At 42.4% G+C, this 21623-nt stretch overlaps 1 protein-coding gene across 1 annotated transcript in view; it reads right to left on the bottom strand.

Moving 5' to 3' along the window:
* Nucleotides 1–21623, bottom strand: part of TBCK (TBC1 domain containing kinase) — a 233466-nt gene that overhangs the window by 16324 nt on the left and 195519 nt on the right. The window contains exon 25 of the mRNA XM_066573900.1: nucleotides 9049–9208. Within this exon, the coding sequence (XP_066429997.1) occupies nucleotides 9049–9208 (160 nt within the window). The remainder of the gene's footprint in view (nucleotides 1–9048; nucleotides 9209–21623) is intronic.

Here is a 21623-nt window from a genome sequence, read left to right as displayed (position 1 = left end):
AATGGAATACAGATTCTCTCTTTGTTTTGTTGAATTCAAATTTTTGCTGACCGCTTGCTATTTTTGGGAAGAACTTGGAATTGGCATCTGATAACACACTTCAGCTATTTTCTTATCACTTTAGTTATGTTTACAGGAACATTTCATGTTTTAGATTTGACATGCACCACCTCCGAACTGCAATCTTAAAATGCTTAATGTTTGTGTGGGCCTATGGGGGCTGGGAGCCGTCCAACAATAACCAGAGATGATGACATTCATGAAGAGCTGATCCCAACTTACCAGATTGGAGGATTACTACCACCCTAAATAGTTAACTCTCCCAGAACCCCTCGGATTGTGGAGTCTCCGGCTTTTGCTGAATTTGGTAGAAAAAAAAAAACATTGTTGTGTTCTTCATAGCAACACTAAAACAGAATATAATTTATTCCCATTGTAAAAGCCTGGGATGCAATTTCCGTATATAATGTACATAATTACATTGTTACTTAGGTGGAAAAAAATCCTGTCAACTTCAACCTTTTTAGATCAATTATACATTACTCATTGCATAATTGGTTCTAACACTCATGCATCTAGTCCCTCTCTACTATAGTAGTATTCGAATGCTGTAGTTTACTCTGGTTCTTTAAAAAAATTCTTTATTTATATTTCTTTAAAGTAGAAAGGTAATAAAATAAAGATATATTGGTAACAGGCCTAAAGACATATCCCTAAGCCAACATCGAGAGATTAAGAAAGATTGGAATGGAGATAAGATACCAAAAGTCTAATATCTGTTTAGTTCTGCTATTATTATTGCTATTATATTGTCATATCAACTTCACAGAAAAAGATACTAAGGGTGAAATGGAAAGTATAGGAAGAGGGCGAGAGAGAAACAGAGATGGGGTCAAAGTGAAAGGTCTCCTGTCCACGGGCGATCTTACATTGCGTTACTCGCGGCGATAATCCGGCCACGAGTAACGCAGTGTATGCTTTCCATAGCGTTGTTATGGAAAGTGCAGCCCTCCACATAAGGAAGGTCCCCCCGGGTCTTTCGTACAGTTTTTGGCATGAATGAGTCATGAGCCAGTCTATGTATTAATCACGTATATATTACATCAAGGTGCTTGACTGTGTCCACCATAAAAAATTATGGCAAGTTGATAAAACAATCAAGAAGTCACTGTGAGAACAAAGTATGGGGATACAGACTGATTTGGGATCAGCAAAAGCATCTGACAGAGCTGCATCCTCTCACCCTTCTTGCTTAACCTATATGCAAAAGTGATCATGCGGAAAATGGACCTAGATGAATTGGAATTTGGGGTGAGAATAGGTGGAAGAGACATCAACAACATCCATTATGTGGATGACATATCTCTGTTTGCAGAAACAGAAGCAGGTCTGAAGCAGCTGATATGGAAGACTAAAACTGAAAGTTAAAAAATGGGCCTCTACCTGAATTTAAAGAAGACTAAAATTAGAACTGTCAAAAATGGCCAAATTGAAATCAAAATTGACAACAAGGCCATAGGATGTGTGTGAGACTTCCTTGGTTCAAAAATTGACCAGGCTGGAGAATCTATGCCAGAGCTAAAATGTAGGATAGCGTTGGGGCGAAGCTAAGAATGGACAAAATATGGAGAAGTATGGATATCGGCATAGCAACGAAACACAGGATAATGCAAACCACCGTTTTCCCCCAAAGCCATGTATAGATGTGAAAGCTGGACTGTGAAAACAGGTGATTGAAAGAGGATTGATGTGTTTAAGCTGTGGTGCTGGCGAAAGCTGGACGACGAGAGTAACAGAGAAGTCCTGAATCGTATAAGACCCGATATATCACTAGACGGAACATAACCAGACTCAGGCTCACAGATCTTGGCCATGTAATGCGAACAGAGTCACTAGAAAAATCTATAATGCTTGGACAGATCAGTGGCAAAATAAGACCCGGCCGCCAAAGGATAGGATGGCTGATACTGTCAGAGCTGATACTGGCATGGATATCACACTATTGAAAGAAAAAGTGCAAAACCGAAAAACGTGGAGGGAGGGAGCCCTAAGGTTTGCCGAGGGTTGGGAACGACTAAACGGCTAACAACATCATACAGAGTGGCCCAAAAAATGTACACACATTCCAACGTGAAGACTATCTGCATAAAAGCTTTATTACTAGATTTATATAGACATCATAGGGTAGCAGTAAGCTATGTTTGACTTCTGCAGTCACATTAAATGTTCAAAGTGGTCCAGACACTTCTGATTTCAGCAAACGTCTGCACCAACAACATTGGTTAGTGTCCACAGCCATTCAATATGGCTCTTGACGACCATATGGCGGCTTTAGCAATCATGTGACTAGTGACATCTTTACAGACAAGCTCATACCACGTATTGTCACCATATACACTATTGGGATTTTAAAAAACGGCATAAACAACTATTGAAATGTCTATACATTTTTTGGGCCACCCTGGATTTAAACACATATAATATGTATAGTATGCACAACATAACACAGTATAATAGTATACAAATATATCAGGGAGCCACATTGTATTAGTCCGTGGCTTTCTGATGAAGAAAGTTATACATCAGTCAACTCAGTTAGAAGATCACCATTTACCATCAAAGAGAAAATACCTTCTATTCGCAAGGAATCTACAAGTTTGCCCATAGACATGCTGCAGACTGCCACAATCAGACAGTTTGCCGACTGGCTCTAAAGGCAACCACAAGCTATATAACTACTTGGTGTTTTATGCTTGGAATGATCTAATGACACAATATGGAAATTACTCTGAAATGAAGGTGTAATAAAACACTGAAGGAAATCTGTCAGTGTTCTTTGTCTGAAAAGAAATCATCCAGTCATTAAGAGACAATGGTGTTATAAAGAAAGTACAATGCGGGAAAAAAGAAGTTACAAACTCATGAAAATAAGTTTAACTATAAAGACTGAGTGAAGAGTGAAATGTAGGTATTTTAAGAAGATGGAAAACCTAGATTTTACTGGAAGAAATCACAGAAACATGGAAAATCTTGCAGAAATTCAACATAACTAAATATGCCATGCTCCACCACCGATGACGAGAGACTGGTGAAAGATGGCCTTGTTTTATCCATCATTGAAGTGTACTTGGGGAGATAACACGCTCCAGCAAGCGGAAAAGCTGAAATAATGCATGTCTTCCAAACGGGACAGCTGTAATCCTGCAGAATGGCTGGTATAGAATGATGCGGTATAAAAGAGACATAACTGATGTGTGACAGAATAAATACCAAGTTACAGAGCACGTCCACCAACACCGGCCATATAACCACCCTATACAAATACACGCTGGTATACAGTATATAGATGAATTTATGTTGTCTGTTCTATATTCACGGCCAAAAGACTGGATTAATCTCACCAAATTTGCCACATAGGTAAAATCAGGCACCTCGGAAGGTTTTATATTGGGTTTCAGCTCTCTAGGGCCTACCGTTGGCAAAAAAATCGGAATGCAAAAGCAAATATGAACTGAAACCTGGTCTATAAGCTTCTGAAGCGCTGGATTTACCCATGTGGCTAATTTGGTACTATATAGATGTTGTTTTCATATCCGTCACAAACAAAGTGTTTAACCCCACACACAAACAGCAAACCACTACATGAAATAGACAGTGCGAAGCCGGGTAATCCTGCGAGGCATGCTTAAAGTCTCCTATAGGATAATTAAGATGCTAATGATAAAGGATAATGTTATTTTAGAATTTAATGACTCTTATCACAATCTGTAGCAATTCTCAACATAACTTGCAGGGCTGTGGAGAAAGGGAATTCCCAGCTTGCACTACTATTGGGGTAAAAGGCGCAATTTATGGTAGCCAACACAACAAAGAAAGCAGTGGAAGGGAATTTGATTTCTTTATAGTCCCCCGGATTTGTTTTTCTGACAAGCAAACACTTATTAGATTGCAATGAATAAGGGTGCTGTCATGCTTGGGATGAGGAATTTGCTTTCCTGCTCCGTTCTGGAAGCAGGAAAAGGAAATCCCTAGGAACCGAACAGCGTAGAGCGGACCTCATTGACTATAATAGAGTTCACCCGCTTTCCATCCAGCTTTTGGACAGAAGATTCTTCTTCTGGCATTTTCAGCCGGATCTAAGATGGAACCTACGGCCGGAGGTTGTGACACCACCCTTACAGCGCAACAAACACAGATAAACTGGCCCATCCAAACCTGAAGTCCAAAACAAATCCCAAAGGAGGGAATGTATAAAAGGTAATGACTATGGATAAGTATGACACACATCGCTAAATTACTACAAAATACCAAGTCTTATCTGTTCTCCACTATGAAAGAAAACACGAGGGATGGAGAACAATAACAAAAGAAAAACTGTCACAGTTATTACTTATAGTTCACTCAGTTAGTTTAGAGAAATGTAACAAGATACGATTAGAGATGAGCGAGCATACTCGCTAAGGCCAATTATTCGAGCAAGCATTGTCCTTAGCGAGTACCTGCCCGCTTGGAGGAAAAGATTCGGCTGCCGGCGCAGGGGAGCAGTGAGTTGCGGGAGTGAGCTGGAGGGAGCGGGGGGGAGAGAGGGAGAGAGAGATCTCCCCTCCATTCCTCCCCTCTCTCCCCTGCCGCTCCCCGCCCCCCACCGGCACCCAAATCTTTTCTTCCGAGCGGGCAGGTACTCGCTAAGGGCAATGCTCGCTCGAGTAATTGCCCTTAGCGAGTATGCTCGCTCATCTCTACATACGATGCATCTCCAAGCATTCAATTTCACAGCAAGAATGGAGCCAACCCTGTTGTCACCAACCATCTAGCCAATAGGTTGTCACATATAGCAAAGAGCACAAGAACAAATCCCCACTATGCAAGAGATCCCAAAAGCATAATAAAAACAATTCAAAAGTCATAACCTCAAAATGGTACCAATAAATACTAAAACTCATCCCACAAAAATCAAGACCTCACAAAGCTCAGTTGCCAGGAAAATTAAAATGCTATTGCTCCCAGAATACAGCAATGCATATTCTGTTTTTTCATTTAAGAATATGTTTTGATTCTGCAAAAGGAGTAAAAGAAAAAAAAAATTATTATAATATATATATAACTTTGCATTGCAGAAAACAAAGCCCAAAAACATTGGTGGAATTTCTGGACATTTATTCCATCTCCCCCAAATATGTAATAAAAATTATACAACACATTATATAATTACTCCAGAGTGGTGCCATTGAAATAATACAACTTGTCTCCAAAAAAACAAGCCCTCATACGAATATGTTAATGAGTTATGGCTCTTGCAATACACTAAAAATCACTTGGTCCCTAAGGCACAAAATAGTCCAGTCACTAAGGGGTTAAGGATAAGCCATAAATTGAATGGATAAGATTCAAGACTACCATCCAGTAACAAAAGAGTTTCGGACACCGATACATCACATGCAGGAAATCTGCTCCTAAGAGTCATATGTGAAATCTTTGTGGTAGGGCAATTTTGTGAGCCAAAGCCAAGAGTAAAATTAAGGAGGGATGAGAAATATAAAAGGAAGGATCTACTTCTGACTGCACACAAAAAGTACAACAAAAATGGCATGGCTGCTTATTGCCTAAGGGATGTAAAATGATTGGTTTTTCTTAAAGATTCATTCTGCATAATATATTTCTCATCTCAGAATTGTAGTAATAAATATAGTAGGTGCCGAAGCTACTGTCAACCAACGTACCTGCAGATTGTGGCGGGGCACGTAATTAACTATTGACCGATGGTCTTACATGACAGAGGTAGCTTACGAATATAATTTGTACAGCTGTCTGTTGCCCATTTAAATGTGACTGGAAAATATTTGAGAATCGTGGCGAAGCAGAGGATTAGAAGTACAATACTCAACTACATGTTGTGAACATAAACCGAGTGCCTCAACAACTCAATACCTGAAGGCTTCCTGCAGAATATCTTCACGCTGACATCACTCGGAATTAGATCACATTAGGCTCCGTCAGCTAATGACTGAAAATAAATACTGTTATGGTGATGCAGGGCACTGCCGTCCATGTCGGATGCGGTACTTGGTTTGGTACACTGAGGCTTTGCACATCACTTCCTAGGTTATACATAATGTAAGAGTGCTGTCATAACACAGGAAGGTTGGGGGTCATATTGTATTAGGTATACTGACCTCTGGTAATTCATGTGCAGCAGTAGGGATCATCGACACATCTATGGAAGTACTCCTCATCGTGCAACATTCGATAAGTTTGTTGCAAATAATGGTAACGTGGCCTCCAGCAAGTGACTTAAACTGCAAATGCTAAATGCCCCCCTATTTACCAAAAGAATTGTTTTACTTGCCCAGTGCACCATAACTAAATATGGTGTAACCCCCCCCCCCCCTATCACCCCCCCCCCCCCCAAACATATTCAGTGTCAATGTCAAAGACATAAAAGTGCGGTCTTGGGGTTCAACCCTTGATCCTTTATGAGTCTGTTACCCAGAATAAAAGTGCCTATGTTGTAAGTCAGAAGAGCCACTTGATGTGGTCATCCCTGCACTGTAGTTATAGTAAATTATTTTATTAGTTTTCTTCTGGCAATAAAAGCTATACATACTAGATTATTAATCTTGATTCGTATTTCAAAACATGCATAGAGAAACAGGAGAAAAACATAAAATACAGCGCTCAGATAAATACCGCATAGGGTGCTCAGATAAATAGTGCATGCAATGTCCAGGTAAATAGTGTAAAGATATAAGCAGCACAAAGAATTTCTAGATCCACTAAAAAAACTTTTATTTCTCTAGTAGCCCATGTGGTGAAGAAGTTAATGTAACATCCCTGTAATCTAGGGATATTTTCTCACACAGTGTCCAGTCAGTGGGTTAGGATACAGCCATGGTATCATAGAGAAGCATCTCGTGGTGATTCCTTCTCAAAACATCAACATGTAAAAACACCCTTTTGTACATCTCAAAGCTCCGATGTTGTCCCTGCTGCCTGTGACAGGAAGTTTAAAGGAGCGCAACATTAATACACAACTTCTGCCCATCTAATCATTTCTGTAATATACTTGCATTAAAAGTTTAGTTGCTTTAAAACTGTACTTGACATTTGAAGTGGCTGCCACTAGGGGTCGCCTTTCTAGCTTCTCTGCATTCCACTATGTCGCTAGGTACATAACTTTTCTAGTAACAAGGACACATGGATGTTTCTTTAGTAACCGGTAACTATCTTCACAGGCGGCTCCTGTGCACTCTGAGGCTGCAGGCTGACAGACCTGCAGACACTGTAATAATAGTCTCCACAATTTGGGGGTGAGGGGAGGGCAACAATTTGTCACAAGTGCAGTATTAACCTTAATGAGGTGTGTTATTCATTGGGAACAGTGATTAAAGGTGCACTAATATGCACGGGTTTGGTGTATGTTTGCATATGTCATTTAACCAGTTTGCCCTCCGTGATGTACATATATATTACAGATGTACATGTTTGGTACATAGCAGGCTACTACAGCTCGTATAGCAGAGCACTTAGAATATGGTGACAAAAGGCAATTCATTTTTTAATTAAGGGGGTTTTTAATTTTTGAAAGGACCTCTGTCCCATGTTTTTGGCACTGTAAACTAGTTGTTTTGTCAGATCTGGGACTTGGTGATGAGGGTATTTTTATCATCTTCAATAGCTGCTCTGAACCAAAATAATCAAGGTTGATGCAGTTCCTACACGGTATACAAATGACAGGTGACATGTTTAGACGAAGGAGGTGAACCATTCATTAAACACACCCAATGGAGCATTGATTCAGGTCTGCAGCTTACAAGTATTCTGAGCTCGGTACCGCACTGTACCAGCACATGGGAAGTGGTGGAATTTTTGACATGACTGGTTGAGAGAATAAGTCTTGTAAAACTTGGAAATGGAAAAAGAAACACAGTTTTGCCATTTTTGGGGAGGGTTTGCTTCGGTAGCACTCAAGGTACAGTAAAAATGGCATGTTAGCTTTATTCTATGGGTCAATACTAGAGATGAGCGAGTATACTCGCTAAGGGCAATTGCTCGATCGAGCATTGCCCTTAGCGAGTACCTGCCCGCTTGGGAGCAAAGATTCGGCTGCCGGCGGCGGGCGGGGAGCTGCGGGGGAGAGCGGGGAGGAATGGAGGGGAGATCTCTCTCTCCCTCTCTCCCCCCTGCTGACTGCCGCAACTCACCTGTCACCCGCGCCGGCAGCCGAACCTTTTCTCCCGAGCGGGGAGATACTCGCTAAGGGCAATGCTCGATCAAGTAATTGCCCTTAGCGAGTATACTTGCTCATCTCTAATATTGACCCATAGAATAAAGCTAACATGCCATTTTTACTGTACCTTAAGTGCTACCGAAGCAAACCCTCCCCAAAAATGGCAAAACTGTGTTTCTTTTTCCATTTCCAAGTTTTACAATACACTACATGGTACATTAAATGGTACCATTAAAAATACAACATGTCCCACAAAAACACAAGTCCTGATATGGCCATGTTGAGGGAAAAAAAGAAAGAAAAGAAATGACTCATGAAATGTGTGTATGAAAAAACCCCAAAACATGACTAGTAGTAAAAAGGTTAAATTAAATGAGTTTGGGAAATATATGCACATAACTTAGTGGTGAAATTCCTGCCAATACCAGTTTGGGCCCTTTTACACAGAACGATTATGTTCAAAAAACTGTTCAAAAAAAGAAAAATGAACAATAATCGTTCAGTGTGAACGCAGCCAATGATCGAACAACAAACGATAAATCGTTCGCTTTTTGTTTATTTTATGCAGGCATAAAAATCATTGCTGGTTCATTCACTTATTCACTTTAAATAGCGCTCATTCAGTCGTTCTCAATCACTTATACAGCGAATGTGAAAGACTGAACGATTTCTTGTTTGAGCAAGACAACGATGTATCTGCCTGCACAAACAGGCTCCCCGAGCCAATTTGAATGGGATTTGAAATCGGGAGGCGTAAACGGACCTTTAGAGGCACAAAACTTTTAATTACCATGTAGAAAGTTGAAGACACTTCGACTTACCTCTGCTGCATTTGTTGACACATGTCCTACGGACACAATGACTTTGCCTTTGAAGCTCTGAAGGGTGGCACTTGCAGGACCTGGCACCAGTTCTCCATCTGCAGTGAAGGCCGAGCCATATGGCATATTGATGCTACCAGGTATATGCCCTCGATTAAAGCTGTGACAAAGTGGTTAGGGAACATGAGAGAAGATACTTTCTGGAAATACATATCAGTGGTGGATCTTCAAGATGTTTATACCACAAGAGAACGCTTAATGTATCAGAAATGCGGTGTTGATGGTATGCTGGTGGGCATCACTGTAGTTAATACCCGCTAAACACACTTGTATGATGAATATCTTGTCTTGCATAACTCAGGAAAGCATTGTGTCTTGCCTTGAAACATTTGTGTCTGATGTGTAATTTGTAAAGAGCCCCAACCATCAACCTTCTTTAATAGCAATGATCTCCTCAAACAGGACCGAGGGACTATTTGGTCCACCTCACGTTTCAGGATCCGGGTGTGACTATTACCTATGCAACTTCTCATAGTTAAATCCTGGATAGGCAATAACTTTCAATTACACATTGCTACCTCTGCAGCCGCCTTTATCAGAGCACAGACATCACATACACAGCTATATTCTTAGAGCTACTGCTGGGAAACAGTTTGTGATAGGGAAAGTACTCGAGGACTGGTTGGGCAATTACCTATTTAAGGAACTTAAGTGGTTCCAAAAGTGGAGCTTTGCTTTAAGTCCAAACAATATATACATTATTAGGCGGGGACATTAACCCTTATAACTATAGAAAGCCTCCATCAAAGGTCATGGAGCGTAGTGGCACAGTGTGAACTTCACTAATATATCCTGTAGAGTGACTCATACTTCAGTATAACAAGATCTCGCTATCTTAATTGTGTAGTACGGAGAACTAGGAAATAAAAGCCGGTTCGAACATATTAGATCGCTGCCTCTCTAACACACAGCCACTGTTCCATTGTCCTGTATCTCTTTGCTAGTACTAGAGGTGTGGATTGACCTTAAATGGAACAGCTGCTGGGTGAAAGCCAATACATCTGCTGTTACATTGAAAAAGGAAGTGTTATCTCACTTGCCGCCCTATCAAACTTTCCGGATGAGGCTGAATTTATCTGGAGAAGGCAACTTGTTATCATTGCATAGTGCACATAAAGAATAGCGCCATTGACGTTCAGTTACTTGATGCTTTCTCTTTACTTTTTTAGATAGCAGCATATAAGTAAGGCTTATTCTCTACAATATGATTTTGAAAAGATGTGATGATTATGAGGATTGCGAACCACTCTATGCAGGGTAAATGTTCATTAGAAAACCATTCCCAGCCATTTCTAGACTGCCCTGATAGACCAAAGATGGACTAAAAGGGCTATTATACAATTGTTCCCTCATTCCAACGATTAATTGCTCCGTGTAGAAGGTTCGCTCTGATTTCATTGGAGGTATTGAGAGTATTTCACAATGTATATCATCGACCGATGTCTCAAATTTATGCCACAGTATAAGCATACAATAGGGTATTTCACACATGGGACCCCATTGTAAAAACCGTATACCAAATGGAATATTTTTTTTGTCTGTATACACAAAATTTGTCCCAGGTCAGAAGGGGGGATTTGTAATATTGCATGCTGCTTTTTCTGGGTATTTTTCGTGCCCCGGGTCTGCTCGTTTCCAGATCCCGCTTCATGCTACCAGGATGATACGGCTCCTGTCACTACCCGGTACACACTGTGTCTCGGTAGTCTTAAACACTTCTGGCAGCTCTGATTGGCCAGTGAATCACAGCAGCATGTAGTCTCCACCAATGCAGATGTCACACGTGCATCGTAATCAGAGAAGTGGTGCGGTCATATTGGAAGACTGAACAGGAGCCTGGGAATCAGTGGATCCTGGGAACAAAGGTATAAAAGCAGAGTGTCAGGCAATATATTACTCCCTCAGGACAGACCGAAGGGAAGGTTGTGAGTTCAATTCCCACATGGTTCAGGTAGCCAGCTCAAGGTTAACTAAGCCTTCCATCCTTCCGATGTTGGTAAAATGAGTACCCAGCCCCTGGACAAGAATAGTGCCGTTTCTGGGGACAGAAGCTGTCTTTTTTCTTAATTCTAAACAAACCCTTTCAGCATTATTATGATGAAGATGTGTAATAGCATAACCTAACAGTACAGTAATTATATAATATACCTGAATGAGTAAAATCTACACCCATTATCAAAATATGACTTTACTTTAAGACCTACATATCTAGTAGTTCTAATAACTCCAAGTATATTAATAGAAAACTGCAATCTAACTGATGTAATTCTGCTTTAATTTGCTATTATTATGCATCATTGTATCTGTGCTGAAGTTAGCAGAATGTAACAATGTTGCCTGGAGGAATGCTTGCTTTTAGTATTTGCCAAGTGCTACTCTTTGCTACAGCTGAGCACATTGCTAGCGACTTACACATATGTAACCCTTGGGCCAGATTACCTGCTGTAGTTTATAGTCTCTTCAGGAAACCGATAAATGGGTTCTGCCTTTAACAAGTCTGGGCTGGTAAGAGCAATTTGCGAGATGTACTGTGAGTGTGCATCTTCAGTTTTACTAAAAATTACATAGGTGTCCTATAAAACGCCTCTAATGCGGCTGGCAAGATGGGGCCTGAATTTCGGAGAAGAGGTGTAGATAAATCTTGCAGTTACAATACATGTCTAGTACCTCTTATGCCTGGGTGAGATAGAAATACAGATTTTGTGTACTTTTAATTTTGTTAACATGATCCTTCACTTGATACCTTGAAAGCCCAGGAGACCACAACACCAGTGATAGCAAAAACATGCTTCCTATGGTTACAGCTACTGAATGATGGGTTTCCTGAAGGTTTCTCCTTTAAACATTGCTAAGGGACATTAGAGCAATAAATTAGAATGCGTGCTTTATTATAATAAGCATGGCTTGTTCATAGGTGTATTGGTGGCCGGTTCTGAGTAACTTCTCAATACTTTGTTGGATCACCTTATCCCTGTATGTTGTATTATACAGTACATTGAGATTGTATTGCACATGTCTAATAACCCTCCAATTAGCTGCAGCGTCCAAGAGCCATCCACCATCACAGACACTAGGACAGTGGTGGCGAACCTATGGCACGCGTGCCAGAGGCGGCATGCAGAGCCCTCCCTGCTGGCACGCGCCCCATCGGCCGCTCACCACTTGTGAATACCAGCAGGGGCCGTGGCTCCCCTGCCAGCATTCACAAACGGCACTGCTAGCTGCACTGATCCCGGCACACACTGAATTCCGTGTGCAGCAGGAATCCCTCTCCCCCCTGCCCCGACGTCTCCTACTACTTGGTTCCGCCGGGAGGGGGGAGGCGTCCAGCAGCGTGTGTGTCAGAATGTGTGCCGGGAGCATATTAACACTTTCTTCCCCACTTCTGCAGCAATCAGCAATTCCCAGCAACCTGATTGGTTGTTTGGGTTGGCTGATTCACCAAACAACCAATCAGGTTGCTGGGAATTACCTATTGAGGCAGAAGTGGGTAAGAAAAAGTTAATATGCATGCCGGGACCAGAAGAGAAGCTGAGCATCCAGGAGGAGGAGGAGGAGGAGGAGGAGGTAAGTATGTGGGTCTCGGGAGGGGCACTGTGGGGTGTCACTACTGCACTGGGGGGCCACTGGGGGGTGTCACTGCTGCACTAGGGGGTGCCCCTGCTGCACTGGGGGGTGTCACTACTGCACTGGGGGGCCGCTGGGGGATGTCACTACTGCACTGGGGGGCCGCTGGGGGGTGTCCCTAATGCACTGGGGGCTGCTGGGGGGTGTCCCTAATGCACTGGGGGGCCGTTGGGGGGTGTCACTACTGCCCTGGGAGGGCCGCTGGGGGGTGTCCCTAATGCACTGGGGGCTGCTGGGGGTGTCCCTAATGCACTGGGGGGCCGTTGGGGGGTGTCACTACTGCCCTGGGGGGCCGCTGGGGGGTGTCCCTAATGCACTGGGGGGCCACTGGGGGGTGTCCCTAATGCACTGGGGGCCGCTGGGGGAGTGTCCCTAATGTACTGGGGGCCGCTGGGGGGTCACTATTATCGCTGTGGGGTGGGGGACACTATTACCGCTGGGGCCGCTGTGGGGTGAGGGGCACTATCACCGCTGGAGCCGCTGTGGGGTGGGGGCCACTATCACCGCTGGGGCCGCTGTGGGGGTGACTATAACCGCTGGGGCCGCTGTGATGTTGGGGTCACTATTACTGCTGGGGGTGCTGGGGGGGTGTGTCACTATTACCGCTGGGGGTGGGGGTCACTATTACTGCTGGGGCTGCTGTGTGGTGGGGGTCACTATTACTGCTGGGGGGTCACTATTACCACTGGGGTATGTTTACACGTGGCGGAAATGGGCAGGGCTCTTTCAAAATAGACCGCGTGCAGATTCTGACTACTTTTTGGATGCAGAAAGGCTGCAGAATTTTCCACAGTATTTTCCGCTGAGGACATTCTGCAGTATTTCCGCATCTAAAAAGCAGTCAAAATCTGCCTGCTGTCTATTTTGAAGTAGCCCTCTCCTTTTTAGAACGACAGGAGTAAAATCATACGTCGTGATAAGCCTCGCCCCCTGACATGTTAGCACTTTGCGATAATTAAGTGGGTTTTAGGTTACAGTTTAGGCACTCGAGCTCTAAAAGGTTCGCCATCACTGCACTAGGACATACTTTATCAACACAGTGTACAAACTTAGACTAGACCATCTTAACCCTTTCCAATCCAATTTTGGATTCAGGGTTTCCTAAAAGGCTTTCTCTTTTTGCTGTTATACAATGTTGCCATCTGCTGGCTAAAGCCAGTGTGTGTGCGCCAGAGAGGCTTCAAAAGTGGAGTAGCTGGCAATAGACGGTAAGAATACCCTGTCAGACGTCTTCTGACATTGGAGCAGTAAAAGCTTCAGTCAGAATGTAAGAAGACGTCAGACAGTGGATTGGAAAGGGTTAAAATGTGCCCAAACTATGACAGTGACTTTGCTGGATGATAAACCTGTAGCATATTTTACGGTCTCGTCTAATTTAAGTCAACTATTACCTTGTTTAGTTTACACCAGATTCTGTGTCAAAATTTAGGCACAATTTTTGTTGTATGATGTTACAATTAGGCTTTACCCTCGTGTGGCACAGAGTGTTAAGGCAGTAGTATGCAGTCCTAAGCTCTTGCTCACGACCTGAAGGTTGTGGGTTCAATCCCCGCATAGTTCAGGTAGGCGGCTCAAGGTCAACTCAGCCTTCCATCCTTCCGAGTTTGGTAAAATCAGTACCCAGCTTGGTGAGGGGTAGTAAAAAAGCGCTGCGGAATAAGTTGGCGCTATACAAATAAGTTTTTTTTCACCCTCTTTCAGTGAAGCCACACCCTTTCTGTGAAGAAGCACCCATTTTCAACAAAGTCCCATCTCTCATATTTGTAATCCAGTCGTATAATCTTAAATGTACATTTTCAATTCATTCCTACATCTGTTCTCTCCACGTTGTAGAATGAATAGCCGGCATTCACCCCGATAAAATCTATAGCAGTGCTTTATTTCGTATCTTGGGACAAAAAGGTGCAAAAATAAAATAGAGGACGCGATGCACCTAGAATCAGGTGACACCTTCTCTCGTGTTCACACGCACAAGTGATTTAAATGTACGACGCTCTGTTGTACCGTAGCAACATGACAACAATACAATTGTGATTCAACCGCAGTACTTTACTATCACCCTCAAGATTCTCTCGTACATGCTAAATTAACCATTTCGAACCCACTCCCGTTGCAATCGATCTTATATGCTCAGCAATGCGTTTCTATAAGCATCATATATAAGCAGCTGATTAATAGAATCTTACTGAGATTGTAATGCCCAGCTCAAAGTAATTAAAGTTGGAGATATTACATATTGCATCAATCAGTTTTTGAACTGTAAATCTACATGAGTTGTCCATGTTATCTTTTGCCCTTGTGGTCTATGTTATATAAGTAAGACCATATGATGCCTATACATACACATTGCTGAGCATATAAGATCAGCTGCGACTAGAGTGGGTTCGAAACTCTTTATTGAACATGTATGGGAAAAACGTGAGTGATGGTAAAGTACTGTGATTTGCAGCAATTGGTTAGGTAGACTGCCCAGAAAATGGAGGAGATAGACATAAGCTATAACTTCGAAGAGAGGCAAGATGACTTAGTAGATCAGATACCCTGGGAGGGCTTGGATTGAAAAATAGGAACAAATTGCATGCATTTTTGTAATGCTTATAAATGTGTTGAATCCCAATTGTTATATGTTGTTAAGATACAACAGAACGTTGTACACTGAAGTTATGCCCCGACGTACTTGTGAAGACTAGACAAAGCGGCATGTTACGTGAAACCGCTTTCTGTATGCACCACATCCCCGATTTTATCCCTGAACCTCTTTGTACCAAGATACAAATAAAGAACTGCTATATCTAGGTGAGTGCCGCCTATTCATGCTACAATGTGGATATTTGAAAAACTGTTATTACTGTGACTGAGCCTCATCGTTTATCACACGGAACCGCGGTCAGAATTTGTTCATCCATTGGCAAAGTCTTTTGCCATCATTACACATTCATTTGATGTAGACTGAATATCTGACCTTCTTAGGGTGCCTTCACACTGGCGATGAAATAGCACAATTTCCCAGCGCTGCGAGAAATCACAAAAGTATGAAGCCAATGGCTTCCAATGGCTCCATTTTGTGAAAACAAAATGGCAGCATGTCCATTCTTTCTGCGATCTCGCCCATTGAAATCATGCGGAGATGATCGCGATCCTCTGCCACTGCTGAAATCAATGCAGAAACATCAGGATCCACTGCGGCAGCTGTGACAGCTGAAGCAGGAGACTTCTTCAGCGATCGTGTTCCACTGATTTCAATGGGTCTGGCACTGCTGCTGGCCCTATTGAAATCAATGGGAGGAGCTCACTATCTCCTGCCATGGCTGTGACAGCCACAGCAGGAGATTCCTTCAGCCCTGCTGGGATGGGAGGCTGTTTCCCTGCAAATATCAAAGCTTCAGAAAGATTGCGAGAGCGATATGGGGCCGTCAATCACATCCCGATATCGCTCTGCCCAGTGTGCAGGAGCCCTTACAGCTATTAAAATGAGAAAGTTGAGCTCTTAACTGCAAGTAAATATAGGACTGGTTTAAACAGACAAGTCTTTGTCTGATCGCCTTCCTTTAATGTATGTATTCCAACAACTTAATACTGAGCCGGTTCATGTCCATGTGAAGCCGTGCTCTGATTAGCCATTTGGAATTGCTTAAAGGGGATTTCTCAGGCAATAAAATACTGGAGATATTTTAGAGCTTTCTAGGGATGTAATTAAAAAAGCCAAGTCATTACAACGCCATGGAAGGAGGCTGCAATTACTAAATCTCCTCTAGGACACTAAGAAGCAGGCGATTATACTACCTTGATGATTAATGTGGGATTAACAGAGCTAGATATTACTTAACAGGCCAGATGCGTCCAGCACACGTTTCCCATAAGGTTGTATCTTGACACTATATTAAGCACAAACCCTACTTAAACCAATACAAATACTATAACTAGTTGGATGGCTCCACGTTCTGCACATCAACACTAGGGCTACACTGAGGCTTGTTAGAGCGCTACTGTTAAAATCCATCAAGAGACAATGAGTACATTGCGTTACATTCAATCTGGTGGACTGCAGCTGTAAAATGATAGTTTGAATCAAACGGCACTACGAAAACTCTCTGCAGCCCGGGCCTAATGCTGCGCTGAGACGGAACGATTATTGTCAAAAAAATAGTTCAAACGAATGAAAATGAACGATATTTGCCTCTTGAACACCATCCAGTTTGTGCAGGCATAAAAGCCATCTTTGGTTCGTTTGCTTATCGTTCAGTCACTCTCATTCGCTTATACAAGGACTGAAAAAATCTTAACAATTTCTTGTTTAAAAGCAAAGATGCATTTGCTTGTCAAAACAGCCTTCTATTAATTTTTGCCCCAAAAGACATCGGGGGATGTCTTATAATACTCACCTAGAAGGCACGGTCCGGATCTTCCCGCTGGTCTCTGGAGCTGCGGGGGGCTTGCTTCAGTCCTGAGTCGCCGACAGAAGACTCCATAAATCCCGCCTCCAGGAAGCGATGGCTCTGATTGGTTCATCGAGCACTGCATTCATTGATTGAGCAGCGCTCGAAAACCAATGTGGTGGCTGTGATTGGTTCATCAAACGCTGCATTCAGATACTGCCTTTCTGCAGTTCTGCCACTCTAGTCCTGCCCACTGGGCTTTGTTTATGTAGCGGCAGCGATGATGCGCCTGTATACCCCCAAGTGATCGATGCAGACAAATCAGTGGCTGCATAGCTAATTTTTTAAATTTTATCACAATTCCTAACTTTGGTCAATTTGATGATTATTTTGAAAACCCATTGCTTAACCCTTTACAATCCATTTTTGATTCAGGGTTTCCTAGGGGGCTTTCTCTTTCTGCTATTATACAATGGTGCCATCTGCTGGGTAGAGCCAGTACTGTGGTATATGACATGCCAGAGAGGCCCCCGACAACAGAGCAGCCAGTAATATACAGTAAGAATACCCTGCCGGACGTCTTCCGACATCGGAGCTGTACAGCCTTCAATCAGAATGTCTTTTGACGCAAGACAGTGGATTGGAAAGGGTTAATCCCCTAAAAGCATTATACGAGACCTGTAAAATTTTGAAAAAAGCTGGAAATAAAAATAAATGCATTACTTGCTTGCTTTCTTTCCCACTGTTCCAGTACTGCTGCTCCAATGCTCCCTATTGGTGGTTGTTTCTGGTATTGCAGCAATGATGTGCCTGACTCCCCATGTAACTGTGGCAGCCAATCAATGGTATTTATAGCTACAAATTTTAGGATGCTTTTCTTTTTTCTTCTTTTGAAGCTATGCGGTTTAAGTAATGCAAGCTTTATTCCATATGTCATCATGATTTCAGTAGTTCAAAATTTTTTAGTTTACGATTTTTAATGAAAAAATTGATTTTATTAAGTTTATTTACACTACCGTTCAAAAGTTTGGGGTCACCCAAACAATTTTGTGTTTTCCATGAAAAGTCACACTTATTCACCACCATGCGTTGTGAAATGAATAGAAAATAGAGTCAAGACATTGACAAGGTTAGAAATAATGATTTGCATTTGAAATAACATTGTTTTTACATCAAACTTTGCTTTCGTCAAAGAATCCTCCTTTTGCAGCAATTACAGCATTGCACACCTTTGACATTCTAGCTGTTAATTTGTTGAGGTAAGCTTGTGAAATTGCACCCCACGCTTCTAGAAGCATCTCCCACAAGTTGGATTGGTTGGATGGGCACTTCTGGCGTACCATACGGTCAAGCTGCTCCCACAACAGCTCAATGGGGTTCAGATCTGGTGACTGCGCTGGCCACTCCATTACCGATAGAATACCAGCTGCCTGCTTCTGCTGTAAATAGTTCTTGCACAATTTGGAGGTGTGTTTAGGGTCATTGTCCTGTTGTAGGATGAAATTGGTTCCAATCAAGCGCTGTCCACTGAGTATGGCATGGCGTTGCAAAATGGAGTGATAGCCTTCCTTATTCAGAATCCCTTTTACCCTGTACAAATCTCCCACCTTACCAGCACCAAAGCAACCCCAGACCATCACATTACCTCCACCATGCTTAACAGATGGCGTCAGGCATTCTTCCAGCATCTTTTCATTTGTTCTGCGTCTCACAAACGTTCTTCTTTGTGATCCAAACACCTCAAACTTGGATTCATCCGTCCACAACACTTTTTTCCAGTCTTCCTCTGTCCAATGTCTGTGTTCTTTTGCCCATCTTAATCTTTTTCTTTTATTGGCCAGTCTCAGATATGGCTTTTTCTTTGCCACTCTGCCCTGAAGCCCAAAATCCCGCTGCCGCCTCTTCACTGTAGATGTTGACACTGGTGTTTTGCGGGTACTATTTAATGAAGATGCCAGTTGGGTACCTGTGAGGCGTCTGTTTCTCAAACTAGAGACTCTAATGTGCTTATCTTCTTGCTTAGTTGTGCAACGCGGCCTCCCACTTCTTTTTCTACTCTGGTTAGAGCCTGTTTGTGCTGTCCTCTGAAGGGAGTAGTACACACCGTTGTAGGAAATCTTCAATTTCTTAGCAATTTCTCGCATGGAATAGCCTTCATTTCTAAGAACAAGAATAGACTGTCGAGTTTCAGATGAAAGTTCTCTTTTTCTGGCCATTTTGAGCGTTTAATTGACCCCACAAATGTGATGCTCCAGAAACTCAATCTGCTCACAGGAAGGTCAGTTTTGTAGCTTCTGTAACGAGCTAGACTGTTTTCAGATGTGTGAACATGATTGCACAAGGGTTTTCTAATCATCAATTAGCCTTCTGAGCCAATGAGCAAACACATTGTACCATTAGAACACTGGAGTGATAGTTGCTGGAAATGGGCCTCTATACACCTTTGTAGATATTGCACAAAAAACCAGACATTTGCAGCTAGAATAGTCATTTACCACATTAGCAATGTATAGAGTGCATTTGTTTAAAGTTAGGACTAGTTTAAAGTTATCTTCATTGAAAAGTACAGTGCTTTTCCTTCAAAAATAAGGACATTTCAATGTGACCCCAAACTTTTGAACGGTAGTGTATATATTTTATTATTATGGGGCGATTTTTTCAGTTAAACCTTATGTTACTTTTTTTTCTTACTAGGGAACATGAAGCTGAAATCGAGTTGATCGGTAGCATAATACTCTGGAAGACTAAGTATTCCAAGGAATTACTGCAGTAGTGGTGATTCATATTTATTAAGAAAACAGTTCACATAAGAGGAGCCATGTAAGATTTTAATCATGAATCCGTATGATTCACAATGCTGGAAACATTAAAATTAAATTAGGGAGGCTGGAGTAAACCTATGGGGGCCTTCCTGGAAGGTAGCAATCCCAGAAGTCTCATGTTCATGAATGTTACACTCAACTAAGGTTGGGTTTCCACCAACAGATTTCACTCCCCTAATATCTGCACAAAAGCCAATTCTCCTATTACTCCTAATTAGACCTTTATCACTGCACACATTTATAGTAAAGATCAGATACATATACTACCGACCTTAGTATTCAGTGGTGACGACCTGTACGCTTCGGTGTTTTAATGGTCGGGCATGCTCAGTGCCTTCAATTTCTGTAATGATGACAAAGGGTTGTACAGCCGCAAATGGGCACTCATCAGTAACTGGCAATGGGGCATAGTGGGAGATGTAGTTTTTGCACTCCATGGCACCATTTTTAAAAAAGGTCAGCAAAAAATCTACTGGAGTTCAGTTTGACAATTTAGATGGATGCTTGGAATTACAGCAATAAGTGGAAATGTTAGGAAAATGTATACCTTCACTGGCATCGGGGACGGTGGCTGTCACACTAGTAAGTACAGCATCCTCACCTTACAAAAGGCTCCCGTATTTGGTGCACTCAATAAGTAAGGCGAGTGCATTTGGTTGGGTTTTTTTTTCCAGCCAATCAATGATGTACTAGGTAACAGCGATTCTGATCTACAGCTGCGGTGTGCAAGAAGCTCTCCTATGTAGTGGAAGAAGTGGATCAGCGGTCATTGTAGAATGTTAATGAAGGAGCTTGGAAGAAACACCTAGGGACATGATGCTCATAGACCAACTTGAATAATTTCTACTTTAAGTCCGATTTACTTTGCTGACTTGTACAGTATATGGTGGAATACAGAGCAGAAAACAGAAGCCTCTTCACCTTCTAATGAGGGCTGTAGAACAGATTAGTATTGTAAAGTGAGGGATTAAAAAAACACTCATTGTAAAAAAAACAATACTCAAGCACCTAAAAGGAGTTGTTGGAATTGAATGAAACTTTCTTTTTGTGATTGTAACATTGATATAAGGAAGTGATTACAATATCTGAGCAAAAGGAGAATTTATTGCAGAAAACTAAACACTTGAGGGAAGGCTCCAGTACCCTATTGCCCTATTGTACCACCTCTAGCTTGGATACAAGATGTGATACTGGCAGGCATAGGGGCCCTTGTACCCTGTTGTACCACCTCTAGCTTGGATACAATATGTGATACGAGTGGGCCTGGAGGCTCTAGTACCCTGTTGTATTACCTCTAGCTTGGATACAATATGTGATACGAGTGGGCCTGGAGGCTCTAGTACCCTGTTGTACCACCTCTAGCTTGGATACAAGATGTGATACTAGCAGGCATAGGGGCCCCTGTACCCTGTTGTACCACCTCTAGCTTGGATACAAGATGTGATACTGGCAGGCATAGGGGCCCCTGTACCCTGTTGTACCACCTCTAGCTTGGATACAAGATGTGATACTGGCAGGCATAGGGGCCCCTGTACCCTGTTGTACCACCTCTAGCTTGGATACAATATGTGATACGGGTGGGCATGGAGGCTCTAGTACCCTGTTGTATCACCTCTAGCTTGAATACACATTTGTGATATGGGCGGGCATGGAGGCTCTAGTACCCTGTTGTACCACCTCTAGCTTGGAT

Source organism: Eleutherodactylus coqui, chromosome 7 (genome assembly GCF_035609145.1).
Source record: "Eleutherodactylus coqui strain aEleCoq1 chromosome 7, aEleCoq1.hap1, whole genome shotgun sequence".
Lineage (NCBI taxonomy): Eukaryota > Metazoa > Chordata > Amphibia > Anura > Eleutherodactylidae > Eleutherodactylus > Eleutherodactylus coqui.
Note: the sequence above shows the minus strand (reverse complement) of the source record. Positions and strands in the feature narration are given on the sequence as shown.